The sequence below is a fragment of the Nycticebus coucang genome, chromosome 11 (assembly GCF_027406575.1).
Source record: "Nycticebus coucang isolate mNycCou1 chromosome 11, mNycCou1.pri, whole genome shotgun sequence".
Taxonomy (NCBI): domain Eukaryota; kingdom Metazoa; phylum Chordata; class Mammalia; order Primates; family Lorisidae; genus Nycticebus; species Nycticebus coucang.
In genome coordinates this window covers 52,214,833-52,226,885 of record NC_069790.1, presented here as the reverse complement: position 1 = coordinate 52,226,885, position 12,053 = coordinate 52,214,833, and the positions used below count along the sequence as shown (strand labels likewise).

Sequence of the window (12,053 nt, the reverse complement as noted above, 5' to 3'; positions counted from 1 at the left end):
CGGTAGTGGATACATTGTGCTAAAGGCTGTTTGTTTGGAAATCAAATTTAATTTAAAAGAGCTTTCACTCACTAGTTAATATGACTGCTTTAAATTTACAGACAGTGGGAGTAGCTCACCGTTACCCAAGTATGCCTCATCTCCCAAACCAAACAACAGCTACATGTTCAAACGAGAGCCCCCAGAGGGATGTGAGCGAGTGAAGGTCTTTGAGGAAATGGCGTAAGTAATGTCTTTTCTGTCAGCTGGGATCTGCAAAGCTGTAAAGCTTTTTACTGAGACCAGTTGATTATATATGAATCAACTACTCTATCCAGCTGATGCTATGTTTTAAAAGCAAATTAATGTAAAGAGAATTGAATAGGCCAGCGGTTCTCAACCTGTGGGTCGCAACCCACAGGAACTGTATAAAGGGCCGCAGCATTAGGAAAGTTGAGACCCACTGGAATAGGCAAGAGATCTTTTTGAAGGAGAATTGGAATTTATATGCCAGAAATGTATAAGCCAATACAAAGAAACTTGAAAATTTGTCCTTACTATCTAAAAGGTCTATTTTTAATAATTAAGAATTATCCCCTCAAGAACTCTGTTAATTTAGTTAACAAAAAGACCTTTGGAAGCAAAATTAACATCCATGTGAGTAACTTAAAGGCAGTCAGTATATTCAATAAACCAGAGGGAAATTAGTCTCTTTCCCTATAGATACATCTAGCATGTTAACTCATTGGATTCTGACTTTCTATTCATAGGTTTTTTTGTTTACTGGGTTTTTTTTTTTTTTTTTTGAAATTTCAGTGTGTATAAGTTAGAAATGAAATAAGAAAAAGATGTTCGTGCTGTTAAGTACTAGGAAGGGTAGCTTAGAAGAAAATTGTATGGCTCTTGTCTTTTGGAAGCACTTATCCTTTTGTCCCAGTACAGGTGCCTAGTGGAGGCTACTATACTCTTGCAACCTAGAAAGGGATGGACACCAGACTTGCAAGAGTTGATGGCTTAGCTCCCAGGAGAGTGAGGAGAGGAAGGAATTGTAGACCCTGCTCTGTTGGGCTGACTGGCTCTTTGAGAGACCACTGAAACCCTACTTCCTCATCTATGCTAGTGGTGGAAGTATGTCTAGAGATGCAGAGAAAAGGAAGAAATGCTCTAAACTATATACATAATGGGGTAATGATCCCACCCTGGTCAACTTTTTCTAACAGAAAATGTTATCCTAACCTTGTATAATCTCAGCTATAATGTAGGAGATTTTTCTATATTCCTAAGTGATTAAAAGAAAACTAAAGATCTCCATAAAAATGAGTCAGCCAGTCCTTCTGAAAATCGTTATGTCTCAAATATCACTTCAGTGCTGTGTACATGATAGTCTGCCAGCTGACTTGTGCTATGGAAGATGTTTACCCTCTGTGTACACTTAATCCATCTCCTGCCATTCACATTTTAGCTGTTTTAGAGAATTCCAGTTAATTCAGAAAGTACTTAACTTTTTAGTTACTATAAACCTAATTTTGTTTTATGGTTTTAGGTCTCGTCCACCTGTCTCGGCCCCTCTCTTTTCATGTCCTGACAAAAACAAGGTTAATTTCATCCCAACCGGATCAGCTTTCTGTCCCGTAAAACTTCTAGGCCCTCTCTTACCTGCTTCTGATCTGATGCTCAAGAACTCTCCTAACTCTGGCCAAAGCTCAGCTCTGGCAGCTCTGACCGTTGAGCAGCTCTCATCCCGGGTTTCCTTTACATCTCTTTCTGATGACACCAGCGCAGCGGGCTCCACAGAGGCCTCTGTTCAACAGCCATCCCAGCAGCAGCAGCAGCTCCTGCAGGAATTGCAGGGTGAAGAACACATCTCTGCTTAGAACTGTGTGATCGTCTAAAACAAAGGGGGAGCTGGCCTCCACCCTGTGTGTTCCATGGATTAGGAACAAGATCTCAGACATCTGTCTGCATGGAGTGACAAACTTTCTGAACACCACCACCAACAACAAAATACTTATCAGCATAATATAGTATCTCTTTAACACTGATTTTGGCAGGGACGGAACTCCTATTCAGCAGTTTTGTGGAAAGCAGTAATGCTTACAAAACGTGTGTCATTTGGCATTTTAAGTGGAGACTATGCATTTCATAGTATGTTTGACAGATTAGTACTGTGTCCTGTGTTTTGTTCCAAATTCTTCAGTATAAATAAGCTCTGTATCAAAAAGTTGCCTGTCTAAATAGAAAATGTCTTGCTGTGTTTTGTCCTATGGAAAATACTGTACTTCAGGATTATGTTTACAATTGATCCAGGTGTTTGTTTCTAACTTCTTTAATACATACAATGCAAAAAAAAAAAAAAAATGGCCACAACAGTTGCACAGTGCCCACCCTATGGCCTAGCTTCAGGTACTTCAGTTGAAGTCTAAACTCAGGTAACTTGGAATGTACATCATATTGGGATATTAAATATTTCACAGCTAAAAAGCTAAAGAGGGAACATCACTCTTTTGCCTTTCCTTATTTTATGTGTTTCCCTTTCCTCATTACATTCCACATTCTTAATAGAATAAAAAGTGCATTCAACCCTAGGAGAATGATAATCCTGGACATGGGTGAACATGAGGAGAACCAGCAAATCTGTGGTGTTTGACATCCCTTTTGTCATGTGGTTACAAGTAAAACAACTGTTGCATTCACTGTTTCAACGTGTGTAAAAGTGGCTTTTGTAAAAGTTCAGGTGTTGCTCAGTTAAGGACTCTTACAATGTTGCAAATGAAGTATTCATTACTAGACTGTACATAAACATTCCACATTGTGTGTGATGAACTTTAAAGACAAGAATGTCTAGACTTAATTTCAAACCAAGTAAAGTGTTTGACGGGATGGTTGAGATTTTTTGTTTTATGTTGGCCATCAGGGTCATAAATGTTGCCATTTTATCTAAAAATGTATTTATGTTTAGTTTCTCTTTTAGAAATTCTTTAATGTACAGGTTAAAAATGATGTACTTTTGGTTGTTTTCCTCAATAAGTTTATATGAATTGCATTCACATAAAGAAAATACTTAGGCCTCATGAATAGTTTTATTAAGATTTGGGATGTGTGAAGTAGAGAATAAACCCAAATAAATAATCTTGAACTTGCAGACTTGACATAGGTTCCCCACACAGTGTGGAGAGAGCCCTCAATATCCTGACTGCTCAGTGGGGGGCTTAACTCTCAGGCTTTGTTTTCTGTAGCACAAGGCCAGAATCCAAAAGTAAAGGGAAGTGTCTGTATTTTTATTCCATTCCTTTCAGTTCAATAAAACCTAGAGTTGTTTCAACTGCACCTAAGGTGTGTATGGCACAATTTTCTTAAGAATTAGGGGAACAAGGTGCCCACAGTTGAAGGAACGTTTCAGTTCCCTTTAGTCATTCCTGAGTTTTTCTTTATTTTCTGTGGAGATTGAAGATGGATGAGTTGATGATACAGAAGAAAGCAACACCACTGATTTTTTTTCAAAGAAATTATATGTAAGTGTATATGTTTGTGTGTGTTTTCTGTGTGTATTATTTTGTCATGATCCCGATTCTCTTCTTTCCACCAAAGTTTGCAGTAATATTCTCTCCTGAAGGTGCATTCTGGCGCCTTTAAATTAGTCAGTGTTATGTTATAGGAGACTGTCATGGAAAAAAGGACTCAGTTTACTTTTGCCATTTTCACAGGGGAACCTTTTAAAAAACAATCTTTTCAGCAACAGATACCCTTCACCCTAATAATCTCAGGCCTTGATGAAAATACTATATTTTGTAGATTATGGGTAAAGGGAGAAAATTACTAGTTGCGTAAGATAAATATGAGCTCCATTTAACTTCTGATATCTGGTTTAGCATTACATAATACATTGATCTTATGCTCTGCTTTTGTCCAAATAAAATGCAATAGTATCAATTTCAGAAAGATGGACTTAATATGCTTTTCTGGTGATGAAATCTGATGTACGATATTTATAGTGGCGTGCTTTTATTTTCTCATGAGAATCTAAATATTGTGTTGTACATTTGTTCTTAGCATATATAAAAGTTTTGAACCAAATGTGTTAAAGCTTACGCTTTGCCATGTAAATTTCCCAGAAGTTGTTGAGCTCAAATGTATCCTACATCCAGCTGTAGAAATTCGTCAGAAATTGTTTAAATTTTGTATATAGTTGTACTGTTAATTCTAGCCACTGCGCTGAACAGTATTCGAGTTACCATACAATATGGCTTTACAAGGAAATGTGTGGCTTTTGTTTTGTATTTTTTCAGTATAGAAGTTCCTGTGTCTTATTTAAATAAAGTTATTAGTAAAACTGGAACAGTTCACATATGTTTTTGGTGGTTATCAGCACATTACCAGTTACCTAGATACGGTCACAGGCCATATGGTGACATGAAAGCAAGAACAAACCACCGGGAAAAATAATTTACCAGCAGAATGGTGTTCTTTTCCAAAGCACAGCTCATCAAAGAGATTGATAAGATTTGACCTTTAAATTGAACTTTAGAATAATTAGTAACTATTTTTGGCTGAGAAAAGTAAAATATAACTTTTTAATGGTGGGATGTTCAACTATCTACTTGAGAATAGTATGTGATTCAGGCAGGAAATTACCTCATACAATTTAAAAATTCCATTGCAAGTGATCATAAAGTGAAATTCCCAGCCTCATCCCTGCTTGACTTAATCATGTAATAAAACTGAATATAAATGGCCCTCAGGGACAAGGAGGGGGAAATTAGGTCTAAGAACTAATATGCTCTAACTTTAGACTGAAAATAATCAGTTGGAGTTTACAAATATTGCACGGAGGGGTTGCCCTCATCCCAACTTCCTATCCCACAGAGAGGTTCCCTACAGCCGTGAAGTTTCATTACCCCCTACATATGTAGTATGTATGCCCCCTGCTCTCTGGGCAGTTTCTACCACCCGCTTTGGTACTCACCTTATTTTTCTCCATGTATCCTCACTGTTTTGGTGAACTCCTGGTTCTTTGGAGCAGTAGGGGCTTTCTGAAGATGGATCCTTTAATTCACACCTTACTTCAAAAATCTCAGTGCTATAGCCTAGACCAGGGGTCCTCAAACTGGGGCCCACGGGCCATATGAGGTGGTGTGATTGTATTTGTTCCTGTTTTGTTTTTTTACTTCAAAATAAGGTATGTGCAGCGTGCATAGGCATTTGTTCATAGTTGCTTTTTTTTTTTAAACTACAGTCCGGCCATCCAACGGTCTGAGGGACAGTGAATTGGCCCCTTGTTTAAAAAGTTTGAGGATACCTAGCCTAGACCCACAGTTCCATCAACATATCCTCTCAAACCTCTTGCCTTATCTCAACCTCAGTGATTACATGGAATCAATGCACTGTCTTACCCCTGTTGTATCACACCATCTCTCCTTCACACTACTACTCTTCTTCCCAAGGGTAAGGACTGTCTATGCCCTGACATTTTCTCTTCCTGAATCTCTCATATTTGCCTTTCTTCTGTCTCACCACTGAATTTCTTCCTTCTGTCTCACCATTGAATTTCAGCTGCAGAGGTGTATGATGGGGGCAGACCAGACGGGCCGTTCAGATGAATTTCTTCAAAATAAGACTGTGGTAATAAGGAAACAAAACCACAGAGTATGCTAGGCTTCCAACAACCTCTATAACAGTAGACCAGGGGTCAGACCACTGCCCGTGGGCCAAATCCAGCCCATTGCTTATTTTTGTGAATAAAGTTTTACTGAAACGAAGCCATGCTCATTTATGTGTTGCCAATAGCTGTTTTGCAGCATAATGATAGTGTTAAGTAGTTGCAGTAGATGGTTTGGCCCACAGTGCCTAAAACATTTACTATCTGGCTCTTTTCAGAAGAAATTAACTGACCTGTGTTGTAGACTAAAGAGCAGACTAGAGACTAGATGTACCCTGTTTCCCTGAAAATAAGACAGTGTCTTATTGTAAGGTGTGTTCCCAATGATGCGCTAGGTCTTATTTTCAGGGGATGTCTTATCTTTCCTGTAAGTAGGTCTTATTTTCAGGGAAACGGTAGTATCATACATGTGGCGGTTTTAAAAAAGTGTCCATGGGTGAGGGAAGAGGGAGGAGGTTTGGTGGGCACTCACCTAACAGGTACAATGTTAGGGTACATGGCACACTTCCTGGGTGAGGGGCACAACTATCACTTGGACTTTACCTAACAAACCCTAACAAGGTAACCTAATCATCTGTACCTCATATTAATCTAAATTTTTAAAAATCATACTAAGAAAGATTGCCAAGGGAAAAACGTTCACAAATTCTATGATACACCTCCCTTCAAGAAGTAGAGCTTAATTTTCCTCCCTTTAAAGTGTGGGCTAGACTTGCTGCTTCTGAATAGAATATAACAGAAGTGATGTGTCCATTCTATGGGTAGGATATAGAAAAACTGGCCTTACTTGGGATGTGCTTGCCCTTTTGGATCACTTACTATGGGAGGAAGCTACGTTGTGAAGATGCTAAAAACGTCTATGGCAAGACCCGATGTGAGTCCCAGAGACCTCTCCAGCTAAGTCTCGAGTTGACTTACCATCTCATGAGACACCTTGAGCCAAAAACACCCAGCTAAAGTGCTCCTGGGTTCCTGACCCTCACTGTGTGAAATAAATGTTTGTTGTTTTAAGGTGGTAAGTTTTGGGTTAATTTTTAACACTGGGTAATACAATATCAGCACCCCTGCCCCCCCCCCATATACCCACTATTTACCACCAACATCACTTGGAGAATTGCTTTATAATTCTGTCCCATGAATCTGGAAAATGAAGCTTGCTGTTTTAGAATAGATACATCTTGAAAGAATCCCTTTTAGAGTAGGTCCAAAAAGCTTTCTTAAAATTTTAATTAGTTGAACAGCTCACATGATTATTAAGTCTGTACTGTGTGTGCCTAAAAGTTAACTTGTCTAACACTAAGCCACCTAAGACAATCCAACGGGCAAAATGAAGACCCTTGGAGAAAAGGATTTCCTTTGGAGAAGGGTGGGTTGAGTGATCAGTTTCCAAAAAGAAGAAAAGTTAGAATTTCTCAAAAAAACAAAAAATATTTCCACGTGAAATGCCTTTGTCCCCCCTTAACATGTAGCCTGCTAATGAACTGGTTCTAAAATGACCTATCCCATTCTATAGGTATTTCCATATCTCAAGGAGAAGAGTAAAAATAATTGTTTTCGAAGGTTCCAGATCAGTTCAATGATGGGGTCTCTCGTTTATAACACTAAGAATTTGAACAATTAGATAATCTTTCCTCTGAAAGATTTTCTGATAAAACGGAATGGGTCCCCTTTCACACTACAAATTCTACCCAGGTCTTGGCATCTGCTTCGAGTATGACTTTGATGACATTCCTTTAGTCAGAATTGAACGTGGCTCTGCAGGCAATGGATGTTATATCAAACCACTGTCTGGAAGCAAGGTGGATACAGGTGGACGTAGGGCTCCACAAGGACCTGCCAAACGTGGAGAAGGGTTCGTGCTGGAAAGGCAAAGCTTTTCTTAGGCTTTCTATTCCACTTTGCAAAGGAAACAGGTTATACTCAAGGGACAGGAGTTAACAAAGGACGCTGCTCATGTGCTGCATTACGCAGCCTGCCATTTTTCATGTGAACTAGAATCAGTGCAGACAGGGTAATCTTCCCTGACTCCATTCACCCACCCATTGACTGCAAACACTGGGTGTGGTCTCTCCTGCTTCCTTTCCCGATGACCACCATGGGACTCTGTAGGAAGAAGCTATTCCCTTTCAAATCCCTAATCCTTTCTCCTGATCACTCCCCTAACTCATGGCCAGTGCATCAGGTCCTGTGAAGAAGATAAAGAGGTAAGTGGAGGAAGCTAAAGATGGGCACAACGGAGGACCAAGATCTGGTGAGTGAGGAGAGTGTAGCAGTGAGCTTTCACAATATTCATATGCCTTTTGGAATCATTTAATTTTTTTTTCTTACCATGAGCATATATTCCTTTTTAATGGCTGGTAAAACACAAGGCAGCAAGATGACCTTCATTCTGCAGCACTGCTGACAGACCTCTCTCCTCCACCTGCTATTCCTTCTCACCATCCATCATCTAATTTGCAACATCAAGTGGATGTGACTTAGGTGGCTGCTTTCCTTATTCCTAATGTGAAGGAAGATGAAATTCAAAGGAAGTGGTCAACATGAAGATAAATGTCTAACTTCACTAGTAAGGCAATGCAAATTAAAGCAATTTTCTGCTTTTAAATTGGCAAAGAATAAAAAGAAGGATAATGCTCCCTGCTGAAGGAGGGGTGGAGGATGTGGTCCCTCTTTTATCTGCTATTAGAAGAAGAAACTGGCTCAGCCTTTCTGAACAAATAGGCGGCACTTAACGCCAAGTGGCAAAAGAGCACGTCATGAACCAGTGGGATTCCTTTGTTTCGTAAAATTACATGGACGTGTAGGTAAAAAATAAATACAGAAAGTTAATAGTGGTGATACCGGGGTAGATAATTCTTTCACATTTGCTTTTCTGTTTTTCTAAGTTTTCTCTGGTAGCACCTATTAGCTTTATAAATTGAGAAAATACACATGTTAACTTCTAAATATCAAGAGAGGGGGAAAGAGTAGGGAGGAAAGAAAGGGAATAAAAGATAATGTTTTAGTGGCAATGAGTGGCAGATCTCTTAAAATCAAGGTGGCTTGAGAGGAGGCGTGGTAGAGTGAGGCTCAATGGGAGAACCCTTACAGGCATAGTTTCAGGCTCTATCCCCTGTCCCAGAAAAAAATGGCCCCAACATGCTTATACTCTAGGGTAAACAGACTTAAATTGTGCAAGCAAATTGTGTGTATGGGATTGAAATGCCTTTGGGGAAGGCTGGCGTTTCAGAGCAGAAGGCAGAGCATGTCCTGGAGTGTGGCTGCTATTAACAGCCTTCCACTCAGTTGAGAGAGATTTGTGAAGTGGCACCAGGAAGCCAGAATCTGTCCTTTTGTTTATACTCTTTGAACTGCCTCGTCTAGAAAATCAAAAGGACTCATCACCCTAAGCAAACTGTAAAATCTTGAAAATGGCCAAGAGATTTGCTTGACTGATTCTTATTTATAAGTGCACTTTTTAAAAAGGGTTGTTTGGTCTAGTTTTACAGAGATTTCCTAAGGTGGATGCATGTGAGAAGGATAGGGACCCATTGGTTATGGAATTCATAGTACAGAAGATTGGGAATGGGTGGATAGGACAGGTGCAGTGGATACCTTGGTTGACAATCACCAGTGTATATGACCTTGGGCCACTGTTTTTTGTTTTTGAACCTGTAGCTGGCATAAGCTAGGGGGCAGAAAGCAACTTGGGGATTCAGACATTTGCTTATTTCTCCTTAAGAAGTTTCTGCCCCTTATGTGCTGAACTAGGTCTCAGCACTATGTCATTAGTGATTTTGGTCAGCAAGCAGGCCACACCTAAGTCCCAGCCACATTCTGGAACCCAGAGGCAGTGGGCATAAGGGGAAATGATCCAGACTTTGGCAATAAACAGGGCAGGGGTAGCCCTGTGAGCCCAGGAGTCTTTATTTGTAAAATGGAGATGATTATTCTATTCATAATAATTATAACAAGGAAAGAGGGTGAGCGAGCTCTCTGGTTTCTCTCCTAGGCACACTAATCCTATTGGATCAGGGCTCCCCCTCTGTCATTTTACCACAATTACTTCCTAAAGGCCCTTTTTCCAAATACAATCACATCAGGGGGTAGGGCTTCATATATGAATTTTGGGAGGGGTGTTGCGTGATTGGAGACGTGAAAAAACAGTAGCTTTGCCATGGGTATAAGCTCGCTCCTGTAATTATTAAGGGTAAACAAGAAACAGACTACATAGTATGGGATGGTGTGTAGCAAAGTTCTTTATTTGGGGATCTGATTTTATGCACTTCTAGTCATGTACACACTTGATCTATCATCTGTTAGTTTCACCATTACCTCATTTTACCTATCTGAAATTAACTTGTAAGGAAATATCCTGTTACCACGTTGACACAATCACTTCTGCAGTAAACATCCTCTTCTAGACACTGACTAATCTCTTGGGCAGGTATCTAAATAAGATCACAAAGAAGAAAGCAGCCACAGGGGAACACAGTTAATGGAAGAGTACCTTCAAGCGTTCACTCAGTTTACTCAGTATGAAGTAATGACTGTGTCTCTCCTCAGGGCAGAGCACCTATAGACCTCTGACAATATGTTTTTAACATACGTCAACCCTCTGACCTGTATCTCTGAGGAAGGGTGGCATGCCCTTTGGCCTCAAGCTTAATGGGGTGCACAACTTCAGAGAACTGGGTTGTGGAATTTTAACTCCAGGCAAGTTAACTCTGTGCGTGTCCAAGGTGGGCCCAGGTCCCTTAAGCCTCTGTAAGAATAGCAAGCCGTTTTAAACTCACACTGAGTTCACTTTGTGTGCTTGATGTAGGATATGTTTATTTCTAAATATTATCCTATGGGGGGGGCGCACAGTTCAGTCCGTAGCAAGAGGCTACTTCCATTAGGGAAATGCTAATTAAAACCACAATGAGATATCACTTCACACCCACTAGGAAGGCCATAATCAAAAAGACAGATAATTACAAGTGTTGGTGAGGGTGTGGGGAAATTGGAGGCCTCATACATGGCTGGTGGGAGTGTAAAATGGTGTAGTCATTTAGAAAACAGTCTGGCAGTTCCTCAAAGGTTAAACATAAGGGTTACGGATTCCACTTCTGGGTATACACTGAAGAAAATAAAAACAGATGTCCACACAAAAACGTGTAATGCACAAATGTTTGTAGAAGCATTATTTATCATAAAGAGTGGAAACAATCTAAATATCCATCAGTTGATAATTGCATAAATAAAATGTGTCATGTCCATGTAATTGGAGTGTTACTCAGCAACAGAAAGGAAGCACTGAGACGTGGTATCCCAGGGATGAGCCTCAGAAACATTATTCTCAGTGAAAGAGACCAGTCGCAAAGGACTGTGTACACTGTAATCCCATTGGTGTGAAATATCCATTATAGGAAAATCTGTAGAGACAGAAGTAGATTCGTGGTTGGCAGGATCTGGGATGGGAGAAATCGGGAGTCACTACTAATGACTACAGGGGTTTTTTGGGGTATAACAAAAAGTGGTCTGGAATTAGGTAATGGGGGATGGTTGAATGACCTTGTGAATGTACTAAAACCCATTGACTCGTATAACTAAAGTGGTGAAGATTGTGGTATGTGAAGTTTACCTCAGTTAAAAAACATTCACACACACATCCTAAGCCACTTGAGAGTTGAGAGAATGGCGTGGGCTTGATGCACATGGCGCTATGCCTGACAAACAGCAATTACTCCCTGGGCAAGAGCTGTTGTTATTTTTCCATAGTACATATACGGCCAGACAGCATGAAGGGAGTAAACACGTAAACATGGTTACGAGCTGAAGGGCACTCACCCAGAAGATGGGTGACAGACCTCCTCCTCTATCTGCTGTCTGCGCTTGGCACCTTTCCTGAGTGACAGTAGGTGCTCCCTGACCTGGACAGCTCAGGGAAGGGGTCAGAGTTTCCATGCATGGTTCCCCCAAGACTTTCTCCACCATACTCTCTGCTTATTGTGATCATGTGTGCCTGGCCCTCAGCCTGCTCAGGCCTGGAAAGCAAGGCTAAAAAGACCAGGACACTTCAGGCTTCTGCCTGGGCCCACTACTCTGTCTTTTCAAGGTGCTTTCTCTTTAACCACGAACCTGGTTTACAGGGCAGAGAAACTAGGCTGTGTGGCTGTGGGCTTCTCACCACAGGCTGGCCGCTTAAACTCAAGCTCCAGCAGCAAGCGCGCCCCTTGGCCAGGTGCTGAGGGCAGGTAACAGATGGGCGGCCAACTGCGGGTAGCGAAAGCCCAGCTAGCATGTTGTCGGGATTTGTTCTCTCCCTGCTAGCATCTTCCTTTCCAGCTGGAGCCAAAGTCACAGCTCACTCAGAATGGCAGCTCCTATTGGCAGGATAAAAATACACCTCAGTTTGACTGCTGAGGCCCATGCATGGCCAACTCAGACAGTAAGA

At 40.8% G+C, this 12,053-nt stretch overlaps 1 protein-coding gene across 3 annotated transcripts in view; it reads left to right on the top strand.

The window, feature by feature from the left end:
* The window catches only part of GLCCI1 (glucocorticoid induced 1), a 126,774-nt gene extending 122,462 nt beyond the window's left edge, over positions 1–4,312 (top strand). For 2 of the 3 annotated variants that reach the window (XM_053553635.1, XM_053553634.1), the window contains exons 7-8: positions 102–222; positions 1,523–4,312. In XM_053553635.1, coding sequence (XP_053409610.1) covers positions 102–222; positions 1,523–1,853 — 452 coding nt within the window. In that variant the 3' untranslated portion in view covers positions 1,854–4,312. The remainder of the gene's footprint in view (positions 1–101; positions 223–1,522) is intronic. The other variant, XM_053553636.1, reaches the window with a different exon arrangement.
* Positions 4,313–12,053: the final 7,741 nt, after the last annotated feature.